This window comes from Mustela putorius, unplaced genomic scaffold, assembly GCF_011764305.1.
Source record: "Mustela putorius furo isolate JIRA1106 unplaced genomic scaffold, ASM1176430v1.1 tig00000275_pilon_pilon_pilon, whole genome shotgun sequence".
NCBI lineage: Eukaryota > Metazoa > Chordata > Mammalia > Carnivora > Mustelidae > Mustela > Mustela putorius.
In genome coordinates this window covers 6,476,467-6,503,923 of record NW_025421341.1, presented here as the reverse complement: position 1 = coordinate 6,503,923, position 27,457 = coordinate 6,476,467, and the positions used below count along the sequence as shown (strand labels likewise).

General features: G+C 43.4%; 1 protein-coding gene across 1 annotated transcript in view; it reads right to left on the bottom strand.

The window, feature by feature from the left end:
• Window positions 1-27,457, bottom strand: part of AOX1 (aldehyde oxidase 1) — an 82,295-nt gene that overhangs the window by 29,648 nt on the left and 25,190 nt on the right. The window contains exons 7-20 of the mRNA XM_045078530.1: window positions 26,157-26,246; window positions 25,448-25,528; window positions 24,760-24,904; window positions 23,488-23,580; window positions 22,312-22,463; window positions 22,019-22,112; window positions 20,293-20,402; window positions 19,106-19,290; window positions 17,963-18,125; window positions 16,203-16,295; window positions 12,154-12,323; window positions 11,384-11,510; window positions 8,430-8,552; window positions 5,014-5,110 (exon numbers count right to left, since the gene is read on the bottom strand). Of these exons, the coding sequence (XP_044934465.1) occupies window positions 5,014-5,110; window positions 8,430-8,552; window positions 11,384-11,510; window positions 12,154-12,323; window positions 16,203-16,295; window positions 17,963-18,125; window positions 19,106-19,290; window positions 20,293-20,402; window positions 22,019-22,112; window positions 22,312-22,463; window positions 23,488-23,580; window positions 24,760-24,904; window positions 25,448-25,528; window positions 26,157-26,246 (1,723 nt within the window). The remainder of the gene's footprint in view (window positions 1-5,013; window positions 5,111-8,429; window positions 8,553-11,383; window positions 11,511-12,153; window positions 12,324-16,202; window positions 16,296-17,962; window positions 18,126-19,105; window positions 19,291-20,292; window positions 20,403-22,018; window positions 22,113-22,311; window positions 22,464-23,487; window positions 23,581-24,759; window positions 24,905-25,447; window positions 25,529-26,156; window positions 26,247-27,457) is intronic.

Sequence of the window (27,457 nt, the reverse complement as noted above, 5' to 3'; positions counted from 1 at the left end):
TCAAGAACACAGAACAACAGAGCTGCCTAACCTGAACATCAGAAAGAAGAGACTGAAAAGACAATGACCAGAGCTTCGATTAAATAAAAAGACTGACCATCTGGGTCACTGACATCAAACACTTGACGGAATAATGGCTGAAAATTTCCTAAACCTGGCAAAAGACACGAACCTACAGATTTGAGAAGCTGAGTGAGTATTTGAAAATATGATAAATCCATAGAAATCCATGCCAAGACACATCAGAGTCAAACTTCTGAAAAGTAAAAATAAGAAAATATCTTGGAAGCAGACAGAGAAAAACACTACCTCGCCTAGAGGGGAAGGATACTTCACAAGGCAGGTTCTCATCAGAAACCGTGGAGACCAGAGGAAAGTTTCAATGTCTTTCTTCAACTTCTGAAGGACCTGGAAACTCAAAAATCTATATCCAGCAAAAATACTCTTCAAGAATGAAAAAGAAATCAAGACAGTCTTAGATGAAGGAAACTAAGAATTTGTCTTAAACAGACCTATCCTAAAATAATGGTTAAAGACAGTTGTGAAGCAGACAAGAAATGATTTTTTTTTTTTTAAAGAATGGAATCTCGGAACATTTGGAAGGAGAGAGAACAACAGACAGACTACAAATACAGGTAAACGTGATAGACTTTCCCTCTCCTCTTGAATTTTACAAATTGCATTGAAAGCAAAATTATAACATTGATTCATGAAGTACTCAGAGTATAAAGAGGAAATTTTTTAGGACTATAATAAATGAGAGAGAGTAAAAGGATGCGAAGAAAGGTAAGATGTCTATGTGCAAACTGAGAAAATGTTGCTACGAGATATATTGTAATATGTATGTTACATGTATTGTATGTTCTAGGTGTAAAATTCACACATAGAACTACCACCAAAAAACAGAACAAAACAAAACCAGACAGAGATACACTGAGAAACACTACAGATTCATCAAAATGGAGTCCTGAAAAATCTTCCACTAAGCCATTGAAAGATGGGGGCGGGGGAGAGTAAACAGAGCGATAAAAAACAGAATACAATTATGACCAACAATCATGTTAGATGAAAGGGAGAACTTTAAAAAATTAAAAATGTGGGGCGCCTGGGTGGCTCAGTGGGTTAAAGCCTCTGCCTTCAGCTCAGGTCATGATCTCAGGGTCCTGGGATCGAGACCCCGTCGGGCTCTCTGCTCAGCGGGGAGTCTGCTTCCCCCCCCACCTGCTTCTCTGCCTACTTGTGATTTCTGTCAAATAAATAAATAAAATCTTTTAAAAAAAATTAAAAATGTATCCAATAACAGGGATTTGCAGATGGTTTAAGGGAGATTCCCAAGGAAATCTTTTGTATTGATGTCTGGATTTCCTAGCTTATCCAAACTCTGAATAAAGAAAAAAATACAGAAAAACGAGATTGTTTCATTAATAAAATACAAAAATTAAAATGTCAAAACTCAAATCTCAATTTTATTTTTTTTCCAAGATTTTATTTATTCGAGAGAGGGAAAGAGTGAGATTGAGCGAGAGCGTGAGTGGGTGAGGGGCAGAAAGAGAGAGGACAGTCTCCCCGCAGAGCAGGAAGCCGGACGTGGGACTCAGTTCCAGGACTCTGGGATCATCACCTGGGCTGAAGGCAGATGCTTAACAGACTGAGCCACCCAGGCACCCCTCAAATCTCAATTTTAATGTAAGGTTTTATCAAAGACTGCACATTAAAAATCCACCTGACAGTGGGCTCAAATTCATGGTTTACCATATTAGTACCCCCACAATCCAATTGGAATTTATTTTGTTAAACACCTACTTCACTTAAAACATGAAAAGCTACCAACCATTAGAGCTGTTTCTGCTCACACCTGCAAAGTACGCGAGGAGCCCTGTTCCATGGTACCATCCGCCCTGCCGCCCTCAGCCCACGGCGCCCTCCCGCTCTTCCTCCCCGCTGTCGCTGTCGGCTGTCGCTGTCAACTAATTTGATCAACTAATTTGATCAGCTAATCCCTGAGATAAAAATCTTATTTCACTGTGGGTTTAGGAGTGATTCCTCGGGGCACATTTCCATTTTAATAAGAAGCCCTTCAAGACTGAAAAGCCATCAGGCTACCCAGGAGGCCACCTGTATTGTGCCCAGCAGGAGGGGATAAGGGCAAGATAATCTCCGTTTCAGGGCTCCTGGATCTCTTGCAAATCCTGCTGTACAGACTGCCTTCTGTGCTCTCTAGCCATTTTTTTTTTTTAAGATTTTATTTATTTATCAGAGAGAGAGAGGGGGAGAGAGCGAGCACAGGCAGACAGAATGGCAGGCAGAGGCAGAGGGAGAAGCAGGCTCCCCGCCGAGCAAGGAGCCCGATGTGGGACTCGATCCCAGGACGCTGGGATTATGACCTGAGCCGAAGGCAGCTGCTTAACCAACTGAGCCACCCAGGCGCCCCTCTCCAGCCATTTTTTTTTTTTTAAGATTTATTTATTTATTTGACAGAGAGAGATTACAAGTAGGCAGAGAGGCAGGCAGAGAGAGAGAGGAGGAAGCAGGCTCCCTGCTGAGCAGAGAGCCCGATGCGGGACTCGATCCCAGGACCCTGAGATCATGACCTGAGCCGAAGGCAGCGGCTTAACCCACTGAGCCACCCAGGCGCCCTCTCCAGCCATTTTTAAGGAGAGAAATGAGAAGTGGTTTCACGTAGAGAAAGATGTTCACCTCAGGGCCTCGGCTGGGGGGTTTCTAAGGCCCTCCCAGTGCTATGACATCAGGGCTAGGAAGGGGCCGAATGTATTTTCAGAGGATAAAAACTCAGTCCCTTCAAGAACACAGTCTAAGACTTGATGTCGTTAGTGTTCTACATCATTTATCTTTTAAATATTTGATTTTCTTAGGGCAGCTATGTTCCTAAGGGACAGAGTGCTCTTATGACGATCATTACTTCCAGTTACCTCTCACTGAAAGGTAACCAAAAATGGCCAAAAATTCTTAATTCAAATGATAATTTGCATTGTAAGAAAAAAAAAATTACTTCACACTAGTGAGTCAAGAAGGTGGAAATTTAAAATCAATACAAGTGTCCTTGGAAAGCACCTTGTGCCACTTTCATATTTATCAGTAGGGTAAGGGGCAGGATACAAACTAATGAAAATGGGCATTTCCAAGATGCTCACACCATCATCTCTTCATGCTGAAATGCTCCCTCCTCCTCTCCCAGAAAACAGACCCAGTCTTCAAGTGTTTGCCACATTTCACTAGTCCTAAGAATCGTCTGGAACACTGTGAACGTTTGTCAAAAGCACATTCCTGCCCTATCCTGGATCCTCCAATTCCAGAATCCCAGAAAGGGGGCATGGGAGTCTCCAGGCAGGTCTCATAAGTGGCTCCCACTGGGAGGCACCGGGAAACACCGGGGGTGCTAAATGAGCACCCGCCAGTGTGTTAGCTCGGGAGATGGTGAAATAGTGTCTTGAGGACAACAGAAACATCGAAGCCTGGCAGTAATTACCGCTTGTTACGGATGTGCCAAGCTCTATGCCAAGCACACTTCTGTTATCTCTTAGAACCTTCACAACAGATCTCTGAGATCAGGATTATTTTATTGATATAACTTTAAAGCAGGGAGATGGGTCCTGCCAAGTCCCACTGCTGATAAGACGGCGTGCCAGGGAATACTGGAAGGGTGATGGTAAAAGGTGTCTTTGCTACGTTTTCCATATGACGTCATCCAGGCAGTGTGTGACCACGTCCTGGTCTAACACAGCAGTGGAGTTAAGAAACACAATGGGCTTTGAGCTCAAGTGGCTGGCTGGATACACAGCCAGACCTCTGGCTGTGCACTCGAGGAGGGTAAGCCTTAGGCCCCTTCTGAGCTTGGGCTTGGGGCTGGAGAGAAAAATTAGGGTGATGGTGGTTTCAAATACGCACTAGATGCCAATACCCTGGAAATTCACTTAAAGACAGACAATGCCAAATGAGAAATTCTCCGCCCTGAGATGTGGTTCAGAAAACCCACGCCCACCCAGCCACACACCTGGGGCAATCAGCTCTTGCACAGCAAGGGTTAAGGACGGCTCTCTAGCAGGGACCATGGCAGGGCAGAGCGGGGAAAGTCTGTGTTCTCTAAGACCCCTGGTACTTTTTTTTTTTTTTTTTCCTGAGACAAGTGGCAAAATCTGAATAAGGTCTGTTGTTAACGAACAGTATTGTGTCAATGTGCACATTCTGATTTTCATAACTGTTTAAGGAAGAGGATGTTCTTGCTCTAAGGAAACACACCAGTATTTAGAGGTAAACGAGCATGTAACTTACTCTCAAATGGCTCAGAAAAAAATGTGTGTGTGGGTGTACAGGAAGAGAGAATGATTAAGTTGGTGTAGTGAAGTGTTAATAATCAGGGCATCTGGATAAAGAATAACTGGGAGTTTCTTTAATGTTATTGCAACTTTTCTGTAAATTTAAATTTATTTCAAAATAAAAAGTTATAAAAATTTTATTGGAAAAGTGTAATCAACTTTTCTAAGAGAGAAATCCCAGTTTAATGACACACACACAGCGGAAGGAAGTCTGGAAGGAAGGGAGGGAGAAGGCAGAGAAAGGAGGGAAGAGAAACGGGGGCTTAGGAAATCCCAAGAAAAGCTGTCAATTCGATTAACCGGCTTCGTCACTTAGTAGCTGTTTTATGACTGTGTTCATACACTCCGAGCCTCAGTTTCCTGATCTGCAGGGTGGTTATGAGCAGGAAAAGAGACGACATCGGATAAGTCTGCGGCCGTGATGGGGCAGTGGTCAGCACACCATAAGGGGCTGGGTCTCCCTCTTCACCTCCCTGCTGTACTCGAGACACACACACACACACACACACACACACACACACACACCCTGGAGACAAAGGGAAATGCCCGTGTGAATGAAGTGACGGCTCTCAGCTGACTTCTAGATGATTTCTGAAAGGCAAAGGTAGCATTAAACTAGACATGCTCACAAGCCTTCTGGGCTGCTTCCCCTCTCCTCGCGTTTTTCAGAGAGCTTTACCTTCTAGAATCTGATCAACCCCTTTAAATGCTTCATCAACATTTCCATATTCCAGTTTCCTCTCTGGTTCGAAGAAGGAGCTGTGTTGTATGGCTTCCTGGAAAGGAGAGAGAAGTGAGGCTCTGGGCCAGAGATCCAGCCCTCTGGCAGCCGCCACCCTGACTGTGGTATCATCTGAGTCGGGGCAGCATGTCTCCCGCTCTGGAACACCCTGCTCCTTCACTCAGCACAGTCCCAGCGACGAGCTAAGAACCAGCCTTCAGAGAGACCCCTCACGGAGCCAGGACAAACATGCCCATCGAGTCAAAATGGAGGACGCTCAGGGAGAACCCCAGCATGGAAGGTGGTCCCAGAATGGAACTAATATTTTCCAGGAAGACTGTACTATTCGCTCCACAGCCAACTGTACAAAGCCAAGGCCACACAGCACATGGGTTTAGCACGCAGGACTCTGGACCCAGTCAGAATCATGTCCATTTTCTCCACTGACTACCTGTTTGATTGTGGGCCTATTATCTCTTCTCGCTGAGCCTCGTCTGTACAATGGAGACACAGGTGGGCACATAGCTCTGATGGAGTTGTGCAGATAAAATGAAATGAGACGGGCAAAGAGCTTACATGGCATATGATAAATGCTCAGTAAATGCTAGCTAAGTGCATTCCAGTGACAAGGATCATGGTGGGCCTGGAGGGCCCATGCTCCTCTTTTGGGAGGACGAGCACGGCATTTGCACAAGGCAATAGAGCATCTGGGACTCTGGCCCCGGAAGCGAGATTCCAGTACAAGCCCAGTCTGGGTACCACAAAGCCACTTACGTGCTGGGTCCCACTGGCTTCTCCTGGGTGCCCAGTGAAGGGGGAGACAACAAGGTACACATCATCAGGGATACAGCTACAATCACCTAGGCTGGCTTTCTTAGCTTTTCTGGGAAATTCTCTCGCTGTAATCCTTGTGTCCCCTGGCAAATGTGACATGCCAGATCCTATCAGCATTACCTGCCGGGGATTACTGGTCTTCCATGAAATCCCAGCCCCAGGCAGTTAGGAATGGTCCCAACTCTGGTTTCCTCCAGCCACTAGTAGACGTTTAGACCTATCAGGGTACCTTCCAGAGCTGTTGTATCGTGACCCTGCCATTGCCTCCACTCAGAAAGGGGGTTCCTTTGTTTTTAACCACCACAGGAGCCCGGTTCCTTGACAGACGGTTTGTTCATTGTTTCGATTTCTGACTAGCTGTGTGACTGTGTGAGCTGTCTTCCTGTTTCTTCAGCAGAAAAAAGATAATAACGGTTTTTCCTCACAGGACTGTTGTGAGCTTTTAAGGAGTTAATGCACAAAACCTGCTTTGACCTAAGTGTTAGCTGCGGTCATGTTGTTGACCATGACGACTGATAGATTCTGGTGGGGAGTATGTTTTTTTCACCATAGGTCATCAGCCTGATCCTTTGAGCCAAGAGTTTTGAAAGAGTTTCACCATTCACACTATTAAACACTCTAGAAAGCATTAGCTTAGTTAAACCTCGGTGCTAGTAGCAGAGATACATTTATTTTTTTTATGCTATTTAAATTGATAATACAGTTCCTTCTAGAATGAATTTTTTTTCTTTCTTATTAATCTACAATTCAGATATTCCAGGTTGAAAACAGAAGTTTTATAAATCCTATTTTTAAAAAGTGTAATATTTTTCCACTTTACTTGATGCTTGCTTTTTAAGTAACTTTGAGACAATTTCCCAAATAATTCGTGGTCCAAAAAAGTGATTAAAAAAAAAAACTGTAATGTGTGTAGAGCTGGGCATATTTTCCTGCTAAAAATTTTGATTAAATTCACTCTGATCCAGTTGGTTGACCTTGGAGAGCTTGAACTCTGATAAAAATGTGAGTCAGTTCTCCTCCCCATGTCAAAGTTTGGGGTTTGATGCTGGTATTCTCTGCAAACAACGGGGGATCTGCCAGATGGAGTGACGGAGGGCACGGAGAGTGTGGCTTCTGTTGGTTTGTTTAGAAATTTAGTTGACTGGAAGGTGGGGGTGGGGAAGGGAAGACATTCAGCCACCAGGACTGGGCAAAGGACTGTCAACAAAATTGTGATGAAGTAGCATGTAAATAATTTCTTATGGAGAAGTAATTAAGGAATCATTTCTTATTTAGAAGAACCTTGATAACAAAATGCTGGGGAATGACCGCATAAAGTAGCCAAGTGCAGAGGCAACATCTGACTAGGAAGGGAAGAGAACGTTTGAATCTGAAACCGGCTGGGAAATTCTGGGGAAACTGCCACTCCTTGACTCCGGCTTAACTTCTGTATGTTTGTCTTCTTGACGTGATTTTAATTTCATGTTTAAAACACTGATGACACTGTCCATAAACAAACGCTATGCTCCTAGGAATAAGGCAGCACGATAAGAAACACATCAAGGCCAAGTTCTTCTGGAGACACGAATCTGAGCCAAGTCAGTTTCTCATTCTCCGCCACAGGGCACACTAGTCACCTAGAGAACAAGTCATTCATTTCGATTTGAAGATAATGTATTCCCAGAGTCCGTGGAGCCTGTCTGTGCCGCATCTAATCTATTCCTGCTGCTTTCCCAACTTGCATGCTTTCATTATTCAGTAAATTACAGGAACCAACGAAATGGATACAGAACACCCTATCATTTCATGGAGATGAGTCTTGTATCTTTGTAAATCTCGAACTCCTTTCGAAAAAACAGGATAGAAAATGCAACATTCCAGTTGGTTTAAGTGGCCAAAATAGCGACAGGCATCACAGGATTCCATTCCTCATACTCATCAGATATGCTCTAATGAATCTAAACACAGTGTCTCCAATATTTGCTTCACAGAGCGTCTCGCTGGTTCCTGCACACCCCCGAGAGAGTCAGGGGGCCGGTGAACTCAGGGCCCCGGACACCGCTGGCCGCCCACACAGCCTGCCCCCCTCAGCGACCAGATTTCTGCTCACATCACACCTCCATCCCCCTCCCACCCCCCTGAAGCCCACACACTTCAAAGAAACCTAACTCCTCAGCAGTAACCAACAGGTCCGCCTGCCTCTGGCTAATCATTTGTTCAGAGATGGGTGTGTGGCCCAAGTGGCCTGATGAGACTGGACCTCAGGGCTCACGCTTGGAATCCTGGGAATCCCGGGACAACGCTGCTCTCCCCCCCCCCCCCCCCCCCCCCCTGGACACAGACGGGGAAACCCCTGCAGCCATCCTGTGACTCCAGGGGAGGGGCTAAGGGCCTGGGCTGTGGGCGGCAGAGAGGAGAGGAGAGGCACAGAACCAGGTTCTTTGCTGACGCCCAGTCTAGGACCAACAAAGCCCCTCTGTGTGGGACACCACTTGGGGTCCGAGTTTCTTTCCTGTCACTGTAACCAAAAGCATTTTAACGGATCCATCGGTGCTCGTTACCTCGATTGTCAGGATCAGTGGCTGCAAATCTTCGTAGACAACCTTCACTCGCTTGGCTGCTCGCTTTGCCTGAACCTCGGACTCCGCGATCACAGCACAGACAAGCTGGCCCACACAGGACACCTGTGACACAGAGAGACTTCTGTCCCCAGGGAGCGCAGGTCCCAGGCCCTCTCCTTTCACTCCCTTTCCTTGAACCCCAGCACAGAGCTAGACACATAGTAACTAACCCCTTCACACGTGCAGCGCGGCTGTTAGCAAGGGCTCTGGTGAGAAAGCGCCTTCGTAGAGTTGGGCTGGCGACCCCACTGCTGGAGGAGGTCACTGACAGGACCAGATCCCGGTGGACCCTTGAGCTTGACCCAGGCAAATGGAGGCTCCTCACTCCTTCCCTGTCTTTAGAATGTACGGTTTCCCCAGTAGGAACTGGGGCCTGAGAGAGTAAGGTGTGGTGTAGACCATCTGGATGGCACACAGGACTGAACCCAGTTAAGGCCCGTACACGTGTGCACTTTTAAGATTCTGGCAGATGGGTGCAGATGTCTCTCAGTCTCGTGGCTGCCCAAGATAAGACTCCAAAGTTCCCTTTCTTTCTTTTTTTTAAAAAAGATTTTATTTATTTATTTTACCGAAAGAGAGACACAGCAAAAGAGGGAACCCAAGCAGGGGGAGTGGGAGAGGGAGAAGCAGGCTTCCTGCTAAGCAGGGAGCCTGATGCGGAGCTCAACCCCAGGACCCTGTGATCATGACCTAAGCCAAAGACAGACGCTTAACGACTGAGCCACCCAGGTGCCCCAGAAGTTCCCTCTCGTATTAAAACCACTACCTACCAATCTGGAGGGCTCTGCCTCTTTCAGTGGTTTCTTTTTGCCCTGTGTGTAGAGGAACCAACACCCAGGGACTAGGGGAGTTCGGGTCTTTGTGTGGCACCACTGGCAGAAGTGGCTGAGGAAGGACGGGAGTGACTGTCACATAAAAACTCCAGGTCAGCGCACTGGGGCTCTGGAGGGCTCAAGGAGAGCCAGTCACATGGCTCGACCTGTGCCTGCCACCATAATCAGGGCCGTTCTGAGAGGAAGCTTCTAGAAAGGGAGGACCAGAAGGTCATAGCCCATCTCATCAGAGACGACAGAGGAAGGAAATGAAAGCACAGCTTGCTAGTGAGCAAATGTGTGTCCCAAACACTGGTGGAGCACAGACTTTTCATGCAGAGATTGAACCTGTACTAGCCAAGACACAGGCAAGCACAGAGCGTCCCCACCATGGTTTTGCCTGCAGGTGGAGCAGGTGGTCCAAGGGAAACACACAGGGATCAGAGCAGAAAGTTGATGGGGATAAAACTAAGGCTCCAGGAAGGTAAAATAAGACTGGAAGAAGTCACCGTGACTGCTCCGTTCTCTCTCACCTTATACCGTGATCACAATTCAAAGGTAATCACTCATTTAAAAATTGACTTTAAACTATTAAGTCTTTTCTACAACAAGCACATAGTTGTGTTGTCACCAGAAAAAAAAAAAAATGGTAATAAAAAAGATCTAGCAGGCGTACGTGCACACACCCCACAGCCACACCTAGAAGTGTGTCTGCCGGGTACGGACGGCGGGGACAGCGGGCAGTTATATGGCGGATGGTGAAGCACTGGCAACTGTTGGCACCACGGTCGATGGGGATTCATTGCACTATTCTCTGTTTTTATACATGCTTAGAAGTTCTACAGTGAAAAGACCGTTTTAAAGGGGTAACTTACAAAAGGGATTAAAGTAACAAAGGTGCTCATGATGGCTCCCCTCTCTGCTCTGCCCGGGTGCCTGGGTTTGCCCCGTGACCCGGCACACCCACGTGCCCCCTGAGATGCCGGACATCAACGTCCGCACCCCTCCCAGAAGAAGGACTATCCTGCAGCTCCAAAGGGCTTTGCTTGTTTACTTAACAGTCGGCAAAGGCCACGATCCTCACTGTCTTCTGTCAGCCCCGCACAGCCCTGCCTTGGGACAGTTGCAACCTCCGCTTAACACTCGGGTCATCAAGCTTTCATTCGTAGCCACTAAACCAGCCAGCGAGAACTGAAAGTCAGGACTCTGGAAGGAGGAAGTGCTTTGGGGTCGACACTGAACTCAGAAGTCCGCCTTAGACAGAAAACCTGCCGAAAGCCGCTCGTGTTGCATTTTCTGAAAACTTAAGATGCAACAGGCAGATCAGTCTGAATCGTCTGAAACCGTTAAGTGGCAACAGCCGCTGTCATGTTCCTCCACCTGCTGCGTGGGAAGCAGTGCGTGGAGCACGCCAATGACTCAGACTCAGGGTCTCACTCAGTGGCTTTTACTAGGGTACAAAGTAGCAAGTAAGTAAGCTTAATACGAAGTCAGAAGTGCATTAAAGGTCCACTTCACCTTCTCCTCTGGACTTTACGCTCTGTGAGGGTAAGGACCACTTGGGTCTTACTCGGCTATGTGGCCAGCCACATTAGGTGCTCACTTAAAGACCCTGGTGGAACACAGAGCTGTATACATGACTGAGTTGGACTGAGGTCAGAGAGGGGGACAGAATTCTCATATTAAAAGCTAAGAAAAGGGGCACTTGGGTGGCCCAGTCAGTTAAGCGTCTGACTCTTGATTTTGGCTCAGGTCATGAGTTCAGGGTCTTGAGGTCTAGTCCCACAACCAGCTCCATGCTGGGTGTGGAGTCTGCCTAGGACTCCTCTCTTTTCTCTCTCCCTCTGTTCCTCCCCTTCTAGTAGTAAGATTATGACTAGAAAATAGGAAAACACCAAGTATCTTTTATAGAACTAGTCAACTTCTTATGTGGAAAATGAGTATATTTGAATTCATTCACCATTAGAATAATGGCGTTTTAAGGAATTACTGGAATCCTTTATGATGTGCCAAATGTGATGCCATCTTTAAGAACATTAACCGAGGAAATTATTTTTGAAACAGAAAACAAAAATGCCATACCTCCTCTGTCCTCAGAAGTTCCTCCGGATTGGTGAAAATGGAGAAGGAGTTTACACCACGAAGATGTTCTTCAGTCACAATGTCCACCACGCCAGGCAGGCTGAGAGCTTCTGACAGATCGATAGACCTAGATCAGAGGACACAGAGCAGGTCCTCAGAGAAGCCACAGCCCGAAGACCAAGATGAACAAGCTTAACTGGAGAAGAAGACGTCTGAGTGGTAAGGTACATCTAGCTCTAATAGTTCTCAGACGACTGGGAACAAATTCGCCAGACAATGAAGCTATTACTTGAACTTGAATGAATTCAAGTTCAATGCAGGGGCTGGGGGTACTGATCCCCTACACAGCTGAAAAATCTCCATATAAACTTTATTCCTCCAAAACTTAACTACTAATAGTCTACTGTTGACCAGAAGCCTCATTAATAACATCAACAGTGAAAGAACCCATATTTGCTCTTTATATGTATTATATACCATATTTTTACAATAAAGTAAGCTAGAGAAAAGAAAATGTTTTCATAGTATTAGCATTTTTTAAAAAAAACCCACATATAAGTGGACCCGCACAGTTCAAACCTATGTTGTAGAAGGGGCAACAGTACATGGAGGGACAAATTGTATTAAGTCCTACATTTTGATCTAATTTCCCTCCCAATCACATTGAATATTGCCAATAAATAGCCTATCTTCTCTGTACCATTACTTACCACTTAAGTGACTTAGATGAAAAGGCAATCATAATGTCTAATTAGCACTTTATCACTTACACAATCTTAGCATGAGCTCTTGAACTTGTTACAAAAGACAAGAAAAGCTCCTGGTCCACGGTAGGCATGTCATCACAGTAGATGGCTTCACCCGTGGCATGCTTAATACCAGACAGGTGCATGATGGAATGGCCAATTGGGTCTTGAGGAAGTTGCTTGGAGTCTACACTCTGTTTAATCAAAAACCAACATATCATTTTTTAATCATTTTTATAATATTATACACATCTCCCATAAGAGGGTAGCTATATAATTTGCATCCAAACCAGAACAATTTTGACGCTGAAGGTTGTCATTGTTAATAATAACATGAGGACAAGAAGCCTGTTTCAGTAATACAGTAGGCAAAACTGGGATGCATGGTCATGAAATTGTTCTAATTTTTTCCCTACTTTTTCTGAATATAGAACACAAGTATCTCTAATGCAACTTCCATTTATGTGAGTAAATGAATATTTCTTTCTTTAAAATGTAAAATTATATCATCTTATTAATGCTCCCATATTTCTTTCAATTTTATTACCAAAATTATTTTACTGTTGTATCTAAGCGATGGCATACATAATGTTTTTCAGAAGGGCAGGATGGTATTTTGACTATGTTTCATAAAATACTGAGGGCATGCTGTCCACAAGAAGAGCCCTTCTTTTCCTATTCCAAATGAGAAAGTTAAGAAATAATTGTTAAAATTTGTAACTTAGACAATCTTGATAAAGAATGAAGACAAAGGGACCTGCACTTTGAAGAATGATTTACTAATGTTACTCTTTCTTGGAGACCCATGGAATAAAATGTCTTGGTACTGGTTCTATAAGTACCTTAAATATGTTTCATGAACCAAACAGACATTAAGAAACATGATGTCTTGGGGCGCCTGGGTGGCTCAGTGGGTTGAGCCGCTGCCTTCGACTCAGGTCATGATCTCAGGGTCCTGGGATCGAGCCCCGCATTGGGCTCTCTGCTCGGCAGGGAGCCTGCTTCCCCCTCTCTCTGCCTGCCTCTCTGCCTACTTGTGATCTCTCTCTGTCAAATAAATAAATTAAAAAAAAAAAAAAAGAAAAGAAACATGATGTGTTCCCCAGTATTTCAAGTAGGAGGGAGTTGTTAGCTTTCCTGGTTGGTTGGTCACTGGGAGAAGGAGAACTGGACGTATGAAGAGAGAGGGGTTAAGGGACAGGACAGAGACCAAGCTCCGAGCCCCACATGCAGGCTACGGCTGCTGGGGGGTCTGGTGATGGGGGGGTGTGTGGCGGAGATTCCAGGACAAAGATACTGAAATGGACACTTGTCCGATGCTCTCTGCTGTTCGTGGGACTCACGAAGTATGGTCCTGGTTCACTGTCAACCTACTTGAGGGACCCAAAAAATACAGCTTTGGCCTGAGATAGATCAGAGGCTGTCCAGGCAAGGGACAGGCCTCGAATAACAAGAGGGTAAAGGAGAGGAGCACGTGTGATCTGAAAACATGTTCGACATTTCGATTGGTTATATGGAAAAAATAAAAACTTACTCTCTTCATAATATCAAAGACAGTAAAATGTCAGCCAAATGTTGACTGACAATTACATGCAGAAAGTAGAGTGATTTCTAAAATTGACTTGGCACACGACACATGTGTGGGATGCTATGAACTTACTTCTGGCTCGCACAAAATTTACTGTTTTACAGTAAAATGTACACTTACCGATAGGCATTTTTTTTTTGTTTTGTTTTCGTGTCCGTATTTGTTTCATTTAAATGTAAACTTCAATTTTGTAGTTACTAGAACATAATGCACAACTAGAAAGCAGAAGATTATGAAGAAAGACAATTTAGGACTTGACCCAGGCACCATTAAATAAAGATAGACATTAGGCCATGAATGTAGACAAAGAGGGAAACTGAGAGGAAATTTTACATGTGGGCGTTCAGGCATGGAAGGGGGTCTGAGGCAGCTCCCACACACCAGCCCCAGAGTCACGGCTCATTGCTCTGTCCTCAGGACCAAGTGCTCTCGTCAGACCATTGGTCTCTCTCTTTTGAGAAGCTGAGAAGGTGATCAAGAGAAAAATAAATGTTCTGAGGGCTCTCCCTCAAGTATGGTTTTTTGTGTTCTAGATCATAAGGGTCAACTCGCTCTGTAAATACCCCAACCTGCTGTACTAGGATTTGGGGGGGGGGTGCTTGCAACCTGAACATTTGAGTGAGAAATCACCCACTTTTAAAAAATCCTAACAGATTTTTTTCCATTATGAAGAGCAAAATTCCAGGTAATTCGTAAGCTTAAATATTAAGGAAGCATATCCTCAAGTACCTGTGGGGCTCTGGGAGTTTTCTATTTTCTATGACATAATACTTTTTCTTGTCAATAATGAAACACATGATAGCACTGGGGGAAACAACAACAATAAAACCTTTTGAAACCCGGCTGTGTGAGCCGGCAAAAAGACTGAAGAGAAATCCTAAAATACATCTTTTTTCTAGTCTATAATAAAAAATGCAGTCGATTGTTTTAGCTGAAGATACGACACTCTTTTTTATTTATTTTTTTTTTTTGGTAGTTCGTTGGGGTGAGTCTACCAGTGAAAGAGGCTGTACCCGACTCATTATTTCTGCTGGTTATGTGGCTGAAGGAACCACCGAGGAACGAATTTGTCTCTTCAAACTGGTGATCTCCTGAAGCGCAAATGAACTGATTTGGGGAAAGATGTTTGTCACCAGTGCTAGAGATGCTCGAGCAAGGCAAATATCTGTGTGTATAAAAAAAAACACAGGAAAACAAAAAGAAAACTCATCTGTGTTGGAGATGAACTCCTTCCAAAACTTGGCCTTGCAATCTGTAATAACAAGGTCCCTTGACCATCCGCTGTGTGAGGACTGTCACTTCTCTTTGGCTGGTTTGAATGCCCGTTAATGTGCTGTTGTTCCTTTCTGAGGTTTATTCCACTGTCAAGGTAACATTATGGTATTTATAAGCTGAAGGTTGCAGCTTCCATATTTTGCAGAATATTAGGAAAGATGACAGCTTTTTAAAACTTTCAATATCATCGCTTTCAATGGGTTTTGGTGTCCTTGAATTTTTTGACCCTCCTGAACCTAAAACCTTCAGAGAGAGGGAGCAACGGCACATTCCTATGACGTTCTGTCGGCCTCTACAGCTAGATCCAACACTAGAGTCAATGAACGGATGCTTTCAAAAGCCTCGTCATGTTCTTGACTTAATGAAACTCTTAAGGTAAAGCTTCTTGATAATAATTTCAAGGAAAACCACATCCAATCTTACCCAGTTTACCAACAGGGCGACTTTGGACAGTATTTCTATGATGTTGTGGTGGAAAACTCCATTTGAAAGTTGTGAGGAATTCTGTTCTAACAGTCAGCTTGCATTAGGGGAGCTTGAATAGCTCTTAGAATTTAGTTTGATTCAACTCTAAATGTAACTCACAGAAAAGATTCCTGAAGAATAGAGACTGGGGGAGCAAACATTTCTTTAAATTTAATTTCAATTAGCCAACATGTAGTATATCATTAGTCTCAGATGTCATGTTCAACAATGTATCTGTTGTGTATAGAATTGCTTATTCAAAAACAAAGTAAATCAGTAATTTTGTAAAAAACAACAACAACCAAAAACAACCATGACTGCATTTTCACCAACAAGGGCTGTGTTTTCTGTTCTTCTATAAACAAAATCAAGGCAGCCACCAGCCTTGACACAGAATTTGACTTTGGTTGTGCTCTGGCTTCCACCAAAGGCAGAAAGTGTGTGGCAAGCTAGCCACAGCTCATGCCTGTCAGTGGTTCAAGGACACAGAGCAAAACACACAAACTTCAAGACCAAAACAGGCATTTTTTAGAAAACGGCCATGGCTAGTTCTATCTTTTGTCAAAATTTGTCACTGAATTTGAAATTGTAATTAACACTGGAGAAGCCCGAGTTTACCAGAAGGGGAGCTAGAGCTTAGAAAGCTTGAGAATCATTATGAGGAGAGTGGGGTGTCCAGGTGAAGGAATTACAGGCCAGGCCTTTGATATTAAAAAAAAAAAAAAAAAAAAAAAAAGCTACCCACCTGGTACTTTAAGGTACTGGAGTGATGTCTGGAATGAAGGTCTTCTAAGGCACTTGCATCCTTGTCTGCAAGGCTAGGATAGTGAACAGGGTCCTGAAGGGCAGAACCATAGCAGAGATTTAAAATAGGCTGGAACAGTCTTGGAAGGGAGGTTACCATGGTTCTTGACAAGCAGCTCAACTGGGAAGTCTACCCTTCAGCAAGTGCTTGCTCTGCGCAGAACCCTGGGGGTAGTTGCAGCTCCCTGACCGCCAGGACACATGTTCTGGAAGGCCCATACATACTACTACACATCATGAAGCGCCAACTGAATACAGATGACTGACCTCCAACGTCTTTAGGTTTCTTAGGATCCTCTCACACGCTTGCCTAAATGATCTGAGGACTTACAAACTAATAAAACGGGAAGACAGGAGCTAAGTAAATAAAATGGAAAGGAAGGGAATACTCAAGCTGGGAAAAGGGGAGAGCCAAAGCGAAGGAACGTCAGCTCTGTGTTGCACCACCTCTCCAGCGGGAGAGGAAGGAAACTGCAGACGGCTCTCTGCCTGCCGCAGCTCCACAGGAGCAAGGAGCCCTAGGAGGGACACCTCTGAGAACTGAGAGGAACAGATCACTGCGTCCTTATACGAGACTTTAAACAGTACACCTGATGGTCAGTTTTTTGCAATTAAAATTTTTTTAATGTAAAATTAAAGCCAACAAAGGCCACTATTTTTAATAATAGAGCAATATTGTTAGAGGAGGTTGAATGGAAGGCATGAGACTTCAAGGTAGATGCTTTAAGGGATATCACTTGATTCACCCAAGAAATTGTATTTGTTCGCTATTAACTGGAAGAGTCTACAGTTGGCTATATTTTTCCTCTTTTGTTTGCCTGGTGAGTGTCTCACTTGGACATTGTCAGTCTTCCGTTCTCAGAAACTGGATATAACCCTCTGGTTCTTAGTTGACTCCTTCTAAAATGAAAAAATACTCTCAGAAGCAGTATTAAGAGAAAATTTTGTGACTCTTATTAAAGTGATCATACTAAGTTCTACAACACATGAAGAATGTTCTTGGCTTCTAGTCTAGTTTGATCAGCTGGTTGTAGCATGGGATTAATGCGGCCAGTATGCTTCAAGTTCCTTTTGGGTCTAGAAAATTTATTCAGAGAAATCCTTTAGTTGTGTCCTCCCGAATCGACAACCTTGTAACTGTTCGGCACAAGGGAGACCAGGCAAAAGAATGCCTGGGTGATACAACTATCACCAAGACGACTACAAGGCAGTCTTCCCATGCTCCTCAGAAGCACTAGGGACCCACTGAGCCCTTTTCCTGTGAGGACCCATTTCACCATAACCTTGTGGAGTGGCCGCTATCATCGTCTTATAGGTGAGAGAAATGAAGCTGAATCCAGAAAAGAGAGTTGAATGCATGAAGGTGACCCTTAACTAGTGGGAGAGATGCTCTGCTGAGGGGAAAATATATTTGAATCATGAATGAGCTTTCTGCACACCTCCTAGACCAACAACAGTCAGAAACACGAAGGCCGAGTAGTGTTAAACACAGTCCTGCCCAACTCTGCTCTCCTTGCAAATCTTCTTCAAATGCACCAGCCATGAACGGCCAGCCCGGAGGATGCCCAGCAAGGCCAAGTGTTTTAATTTGGGTTGTGTCCCCTATACCATAGCTGTTCCCCATAGGGTTGTTGCCTCTCCTTTGGGTATCACAGCAGCCCTCAGTGCTGGGAAAGCTAACACGGGGTCAGTTCCATTTACCATCCTCTTCAGAAACTGCGACACTTCCAGGTAGAACTTGAAGAGGAAGCTGATGATGAGGGTCCTCTTGAACTCCACCCTCCCGCCCGGAGCTGAGCCTGGAAGGGTAACTTCGTCGAGAACCAGCCTGCAAGCCGCATCCAACATCTCTTCATTCCAGGGCCTATGGGAACCAAAGAGAAGACACCTAGCTGACAACACTCATTACCTCACAGGCTCAGCTCGTGTGTGAGACAAATAATGACGGTGGGATGCAGGGAATGAGAGGACAAGCTCCACAGCTGGCCAACCCATGTTCAAATCACAGTCCTTCACTCTCAAGGTGTCTGGCCCAGGCCCACCCCTTCCTCATCAGTAAAAGGAGAATGAGAGTAGAACTCACCTCCTGGAATGGTCATGAGGAAGAAATGACAACTTGTGGTAAGTCCTTAGTTCAGCAGTAACCGACCCCTATATCACTAGAATGTTCACTGCATGCCTGGTCCTGTTGTAAGCACCTTGTTTGTAGTCACTCATTTAATCCTCTGAGGTAGGGATCTTTACCGCCTTTTGACGGATAAGGAAAGACACTGAGGCTCAATAAGCTGACTGAGATCACAGAGTTCATTGGGGTTGACTGAGTTCATACTTTTAACCATTCTTCTTTATTGGTAACCATTCTACTTTGAAATGGTCACTGATAACCTAACAAATGCTCCAGAAATATCAGCTATCAATATTATCTAGAGAAACAAAAGTCACGCAAGCAAATGACTTTAGCCATTTGTTATAAAACAAACTCTAAAAAGTCTATATTTTTTATCATGATGAATTATTCTCTCATGGTAGAAAACGAGTATTTTCTTATTTTGCTTACTGGTCTTAGTCCTGGGAGATGGGTTCTCTCTTTCTTTCCTTCTCTCTCTCCCTGCCCCCGTCTGTCTGTCTGTCTGTCTCTCACACCCCCACACCCCTACACATGCACACACGCACACAGACTACATGATGCCCACTTCAGAAGTCACTATAATCAAAAACACCTGAAATAATCATGAAATCTTACTGGAATTCCCTGCCATTAAATAGGAAATTCACAAGCCTTTTTCTTCTCATAACCATGTGTCACCACGCAAAGACCTGGAATATAAGGACAGGATGCCATACCTTCCGAGGAGTTTCTGGCAGGAATTCTTTGCACAGACAGTGGTTGGACCAACACCTCCATACAAGATGCATAACTCTCGGATGATGCCATCTCCTTCTCCAAAAAAGACTCTCATTCCGGAATTGACTATGGCGAGCGCATTCTGTTGCCGCTGGGCTTGTCGGAAGCCTGACACAAATTCCCACTGAAGGCAAAAGGTAAGCAGCACATGTAGAACTACCCTGAGTGATAACAATGCACTAAACAGTTTATGTGCACCACCTCGCAGGCCCTTGTCACACTCCGTTGTGGGCCACGCTGTGTCCCCAAAACTAATATATTAAAGTCCTAACCCCCCAGGACTTCCGAATATGACAGTATTTGGAGATACGGTCTTTAAAGAGGTATTCAGAGTAAAATGAGTTAATTAGCGTGGGCTCTCAGCTAACATGGTGGTGTCCTCATAAGAGTTAATTTGGACATAAACAGAGGGAAAACCATGGGAAGCCACAGGGAGAAGATGGTCATCTATGAGCCAAGGAGAGAAGCCTTTGAAGAAACCAATCTTGCTGACATCTTGATATCAGGATTCTAGCCTTCAGAATTGTGAGAAAATAAAGTTCTATTGATTAAGCCACTCAGCCTGTGGTTCCTTATGATGGCAGCCCTAGCAAACTAGGACGCCCTTCAAGGCAAGCGTGATTATTCCCATTTTACAGATGACAGATCTAAGCCTCAGCCTGATTCGGTGGTAAGTTCAGGTCACAGGTCCTGAAACCAGGATTCAGTCTTGAGTCTGAATTCACTTAGAGTCCAAAGTCCCTCTTTCTGCTAAGTTCTGTTGGCAATGTATTTTCTTTTTCAGCCTCTTTTAAACCCCAAGATATAGGTAGAGTGTATTTTCAAGTCTTCTTTAGGGAAAAGCCTTATGGGTCAAAGAACTGATAAAGATTTATAGGGAGTAACTTTAGAGTTTGGGTTAGGTGAAGAAAGACAGAGAGAGAATGATAGAGACAGGGTCTCAGGAGACAAACGTCTCCTGATTCTGGGAATGATGGGAGGGTATATAACACAAGTAAAAGGTGACTACTCACGAGTACTGTAATCTCCCCTGTAAATAGTCAACACCTTTTCTTAACTCACCTATGTTGGAATTAACAAGCTGCAGACTCATGGTAAAAGCAGGAGACTGAAAGAAGGTTCTCACCTTCCTTGAGTGGGGTATGTTCACTGAGATCAGGATCTCTTCAGGCTTCAGATCTGCACTGGGGCACCTTCTGAGAAAGTCCTCGTTTAAAGGAACCTGTCGTTTTCCTTCTGTGGAAAGAAATGACACTTTCCCTGGAATCTGTTCTGTTAAACAATAAAACTTTGGAAATAGTTCTACCAAATAATCTGATGAAACTGGCTGTTTGGGAAAGGAAGTGTTCTTTCTATGCTTGGCAAATCTTTTCCCTACAAAGGCACCTTGACCTTGTGGTGTTTCTTCCAGACTAGGTCCCACCTGTTTTGTTGTTGTTGTTTTTGTTTGCTTGTTTGCTTGCTTATAAATGAAAATATCTAGCAAAGTGGCCCAGAGGCCACACAGAACAGGACATGAGCAGTCCTCTTCCCAGACAGCAAAATTCATTTTGAGTTTTGTAAGCAGAATGTAGATATTAATACCCCTCTTGGTATTCTGATCAAGTCACTCAACAAACACGTATTGTTTATAACCAGGAAACTGTAAGATTCAGGAGCGAATAAATAAATTGCTTTTAATGAATATATACTAGTGAGGTGCTGCCTTATTTTTTTTAATCTCTTTTTCCAGCACCCAGGGAATTTCTGTTCTTCAATCTATACACTGGGAGAGGAACCACTTAAAGCTATATGTAATAGGACTTTCGGATGGAAGCTAAGAAGCTTTTGATATTTACACTCACATCACAAGATGTGTTTCTCATCATATGATTGTTTTAAAGGGATGTTACTTAAACATACAACTCTGAATACTAACCTTCCTCCTCAAGATAGTTTTGGAGGTATTTTATAAGGTAATTTTGAAGGTATTTTGTAGGTATTTTTAAGATCGTAGGTACCTTAAGATAATTTTGTAGTTATTGTAGGTAATAATGCAGGTAATAGAAAGCTAGTCCATTTTTAAAATGAAAATAAAAACAGACTTCTAAGGGACCAATTAGCAATAACTATTAACCAAGTTGAAATAAGAGAAATCTACTAAAAGCCCTGGACTTTGTTTCAAAAACAAAACTCACATAGAATAGAATGGAGTCCCACCATTTTCAACAAAAAAAGGTCTTTAGGCTTCCATCAATGAGCAACGAAGTTCAAGCACACAAGATGACAGGAGTGCCATAACCCCCCTGTAACACTTAGAGAAAGTCTTCGACAAAGGGGCTCAGTAATTCTCAGCCACTATAGTTCTCTCTACTACTCAGGTCACAGTGGGACATTAACCAACACAAGCATGGTCAATGTCGGGTGACCAGTACAGGAAAAGACCTAGCACACGGCCTCAAAAAGAAAGTGATGAGGGGGCGCCTGGGTGGCTCAGTGGGTTGAGCCTCTGCCTTCGGCTCAGGTCGTGATCCCAGGGTCCTGGGATCGAGCCCCACATCGGACTCTCTGCTCTGCAGGGAGCCTGCTTCCTCCTCTCTCTCTGCCTGCCTCTCTGCCTACTTGTGATCTCTGTCAGATAAATAAAGAAAAAATCTTAAAAAAAAAAGAAAGAAAGAAAGAAAGAAAGTGATGAGGACAGCGGAAGTGTAGGGGATTAGGAATAGACCGGCCAAATTTCCAGCATTCAGAAAGGTGGGGAGAATTATTAATATTACAAAGAATAGTAATATTCTGGACCTCCTGCCTCCCCAGAAAGAAAAGCGGATAAGAGGAGCAGGATTAATAATTTCCAAGAAGGAGCTGTCACTTACTTTTTGATAGCAAGTTGAGGGTACAGTTGCCCACGGCCAGGAGGGGATTCAGATCTGAATCTAGGTGCCTGCTCACGATATGGCCCCCTAAAGACTTTAAAAAAAAAAAATAATGGAATTATTTTCAATACCTGTTACAGAATTATAAAAACACAGGTGATAAAGTAAGGAGTAAGCAAGGTTTTGGAGAATTACTATATTTTGTCTGTTTAAATGAACAAAAAGTGTCATGATTTGTCAGAGACAGTCACCCAAGACATGTATGCCAGAGTTTACCATCATCAAATACATACGGCCATGTTCCTGATCTGAGATCCAGCCAGAGTTCGCAAATGCTTCAAGAGAGCTTGGTACATCCGTGTCTTCTCCTCTGGGAGGTTCTGGATTACTTCACCCAAGATGTACTTCACCTGAGTCAGGCTGAGGCCAGCACCTAAGGTCAGCTCTGAAATGAAATCATTTATAAATAATGCGATGTGATCACTGCTGACCTGGAAATGTCATTCAACCAAAGTTGCAGACAGGGGATCTTTTTCCCAATACTTGCTGCCCTGCTTATTGATGGTAGTGGTGGTGGTGGTGAAGGAGGTGATGGTGGGGAGCAGGGAGATGGTAGTGGTGGTGGTGGAGGTGATGGAGATGGTAATGGAGGTGATGGGGGTGGTGATGGTGACGGAGGTGGAAGTAGTGGTGGCGGTGGTAGAGGTAATGGTTGTGATGGAGCCTGCGTGTTAATGGAGGTGATGGTGGGGGTGATGATGGAGGTGGTGAGGAAGGTGTAGTGGTGATGGTGGCAGTGGGAGTGCTAATGGTGGTGATGGTGGTGGCAAAGGTAGAGGTGGTAGTAGTGATGAAGGTGATGTAGGCTAAATGTTTCTACTACACTAAATGCTTCATAGAGTCTCCTTGACTCCTAAGAAATTTTTAAGAGAATAACCTCATTTCACTGATGAAGAAACTGAGATTCAGAACTTGACTACGTTCTCAGAGCTAATAGGCGAAATGGTCAAGAATTAGATTCCAGGGCTAGGCTCCAAACCCACATTTACATTACCTCTCATCATTGTCATTAAGTCAATTTCCTTTGTGGGATCAGATGAGCCAGGCTGTAAGCTGCTCAATACATAAACTTACTCTCCTTCCTACTGTGCTTCTGGAAAGCAGAGACTGGGTTCTACTCATATTTTTCTTCTATCCAGCACTAAGCACAACATTCTTCATTGAATAGTTGTTACATGTCTCTGATATGGCAGCAGGAAGTTTTTCAGTAGACTCTGCAGACAATTAGCATTTCTTTTAACTATAGAGAATTCTTTCCTGGGTCTCCTCCAGAATGTTATCATTTTTATAAGGAGAGAATCTCTGTATATTATAATTAGGAATAATTCTTTTTCTGCTTGTCCACTGGATAAAGGACAAAAATCGATTACCAAATGCAAACTAAGAAAAGAGGGACCATAAGAACTCACCATTATGTGAACAGGTTGCAAAATTTAGTTCTTCAATTCCATCGGGAGAAATTATAACTGGGTGAAAGACACCCTTAAATTTCATTTCAGGCCCTGAAGGATTAGAAAAAAACAAATTTTGAAATTGTGATTAAAAGTGATTATCATATGGTTTCACTTACTTGTGGAGCATAACAAATAGCATGGAGGACAAGGGGAGATGGAGAGGAGAAGGGAGTTGAGGAAAATTGGAAGGGGAGGTGAACCATGAGAGACTATGGACTCGGAAAAACAATCTGAGGGTTTTGAAGGGGTGGGGGGGTGGGAGGTTGGGGGAACCAGGTGGTGGGTATTAGAGAGGACACTGATTGCATGGAGCACTGGGTGCAGTGCAAAAACAATGAATACTATTACGCTGAAAAGAAATAAAACATTTTTTAAAAAGTGATTATCTTTGGGTACCTGGGTGCCTCGGTCAGTTAAGTGCCTAACTCTTGGCTTTGGCTCAGGTCACAATCTCAGGGCGGTGCGATCGAGCCCCATGTGGGACTCTGCGCTGGGCATGGAGCCTGTTAAGATTCTCTTCTCTCCCTCTCCCTCTGCCCCTCCTCCCCTGCTCACACACTATCACTCTCTCTCTCAATAGAAAAAAAAAAAAAAAGTGATTATCTTTAAATATGTAAAAGTTACATTATCTTTCCATTGGTCTGTTCATTGCCAAATCACCCAGAGACAGGCCAGATGGACTTCCACTGGACTTGGAGGCCTCCTTGAACTCGTCAGCTTGAAGTGTTGGCTGACTAGTGTGAGAAGACTTGTGGCATGCTCAAAATTCTCTTTGGGAGGACTCTGGCAGTCTCCTCAGAGAAGAAGGAAGTCAAACTGAGTTCACAACAGACCCAATAGAAAGACCCTGTAACTGCAGTGTAAGAAAACCATTTCATATCTATCAGGATACCACCAAAAGAGGAAACAAAGAGTGACTTCAAATATGAGCCCAAGATCAGTCGCCACATGGAAGGAAAGAACAGCTGTCACTGGAACTGCTACTTCTGTGCTGTTATGAAGCAGATCTTCTGGGTGTAACTCTATGCACTGCTCTGATTCCGGGCAATAGGAATTTACTTACATAATGGAAGTTGTGAAAGTCTCTTAAGCAATCCCAAGAGTCAAGTCTAAACTATTAAAAGTGCTTTTTTGGACTGTTTTTCCTGAGAACATGAACATGAGGTTCTTTCCTCCAAAGTCCTATTCCTCACTTCCCTCAGAAGAGGTCCCTGGGGTTCTACATACCTACAGAGGTGTTCCCCATGACAACAGGGGCCTGAGGGGAGTTGAATTTCGCTTCTAGAAGTTCTGTCAGGGTCATTGGAGAAATCCATGTCATTCTATCACCAACAAAAATCCTGGTCCTTTGTGGTTGTTTCTCAGCCATTATCTGTTAAAACAGCAAGAGGGATTCGAGATCATCACATGAAAACATTTCCACCTATTTCTACCCCATTTTGGTAGGAAACAGAAAAAGGAAATAAGAGATCTTTTTTAAAAAAGAAAATAAAAGTGACCTAAAAGTAAAGCTTTACTAAGCATTCAGAGTTCAGATTAAACATATAAAAGTATTTTATTCCTTCTGGAGACTGTTCTCCTATATCTAACTTTGCTGCTTGTGTATCTTCAAGGAATTCATTTCAATGTTTAAAAATATTTTAATATGCTTAATTATGTCAAACCTTCATTCTACAGAAGAATAAACTTCAACAAAGCTAGAAGTAGAAAACATGTCTACATTTATAGAAGTTGTGATGACATATTCTTATAGATACAATCTGCTACTTTTAACCATCAACTATCTTTAGAGCTTGGGTTAAGAATGGCAGATGGATGTTATTTGCCAATCAGCTTCCAAGAGGATCCATCAGCAAACACGCTTCCTAAATATCTCACCATGAATTCCTCTAGAATGAGCTCAACTTTGCCTTACCATTAGTTCTGGAGGAAATATCAATTCTTGAGTTGGATCCAATGGCAGAAACTCCTTTTCTGAGAAGAGTTTTGTACTTGTCTTAAAAAAAGAAAAGAAAGTAACAGGAGTTATTGTCATCAGGCAACTCTACTTTAAATCCTTTGTGGAATGAGCTGAGAAGATGACATACAGCAGACAGAAATAAAACCAACTGGCCAGCCACAGTCTCTGGGTTCTAAGTCAAGGGTTCTAACCAAGACCTAGTTATTAGCAACTCAATGCAGATGCCAATGGTCCTCAAAGCCCAACTTCCTGCGTGTTCTCTTTGAGGTCTAGGAAAGCAGAGGAGGCACGAGCAGCTGAGAACAAGAGTGTTTTTCCAAATTCCCTTCCATCACTTCTCCCTCTGCCAGTTCTTTCATTTCCCTAATGTCTTCACTTTGCTTGGCTAGTCCTTGAAAAAGGTTTTTAAAAAACTAAGAGACATTAAGGGATCAAAACATTTTTTCTCCTATGGATAGTTGTTCTTGGACCAGAATAATATCTGGAAAGAAGAATGAAGTTTAGGACAGATTTTTTTTTTTTGGATGAAGATGGAGAATGAAGGTGGGGGCCATGTTGAAATCCCTCAAATGAGTCAACTTAGGCAGCCATTTATTCCTAAAAGTAAGTGGGTTTCTGTTCATGTCCTGAGAAAACTTTAACAAAAAATTTACAACTCACTGACCTTATTTCCTTCTTCAAATTCTGTTAATTCATTTATTACTTGATCCAGACAGCAAACCCCATTTTCTTTACTTTGACAGCAGCCAGAAGTCTAGTGGGTAAAAAAACAAATAATCAAGAATTTATTGCTGATTCTACTAAGTATTTTTTCAACTTTCTTGAGATAAAACTGACAAATAAAATTGTATCTTTAAAGTGCACAATATGGGGATGCCTCGGTGGCTCAGCTGGTTAAGCATCTGCCTTTGGCTCAGGTTATGACCCCCAGGTCCTGGAATCAACTCCTGTGTCAGGATCCCTGCTCGGTGTGGAGCCTGCTTCTCCCTCTCCTGCCACTCCCCCTGCTTGTGCTCTCTTTCTGATAAATACATAAATAAAATCTCTAAAAAAATAAAGCACACAATGTGATTGCTTTACATATGCATACTTTGTTAAATGATTACCACAATCAGTTTGATAAACACACCCATCATCTCACATAGTTACCATCTTGCGTGCATGTGTTGTGAGAATACTTAAGGTCAACTCTCTTAGCAAATTTCAAGCGCACAACACAATTTTATTAACTATAGTCACTGTGCTGCAAATTAGATTCCCAGAGCTTACTTGTCTTATAACTGAAGGCTTGTGCCCTTTAACTAGCATCTCTCATTCTCCCAGTCCCTGACCCTGGCAACCACAATTGCGCTCTGTTGCTCTGAGTTCAACTTTTTTTTTTTTTAAATTTCTGCATATATGTGAGATCATACAGTATTGTCTTCCTCTATCTGGCTAATTTCACATAGTGTAATGTCCTCTAGATTCACCCATGTTCTTGCAAACGGCAGGATTTCCCACTTTCTCATGGCTGAATAATAATTGTGTGTGTATACATTAATCTGTTGGTGGGCACTTAGGTTATTTCCTTTTAGTGAATAATGCTGCAATGAATATGGGAGTTCAGAATCTCTTTGAGGTACTAATTTCATTTCCTTCGGTTATATACCCAGAAGTGGGACTGTTGGATCCTATGGTGGTTCTATATTTAACTTTTTGAGGAAATTCCACCTTGTTTTCCACAGTGCCTATACCAATTTACTTTCTCATGAACAGTGAACAAGGATACCCTTTTCTTCGTATCCTTGCCAACATTTAACTTTTGACGTTTTGATATCAGCCATCCTAACGTGTGAGGTATCTCACTGTGGTTTTGATTAGCATTTTCCTGCTGACTAGTGATGTTGGGTACTTTTCAGGTACCTGTTTGTCTTTTTAAAAAAAATTTCTATTCAGATCTTTTGCCCATTTTTTAATCAAATTACT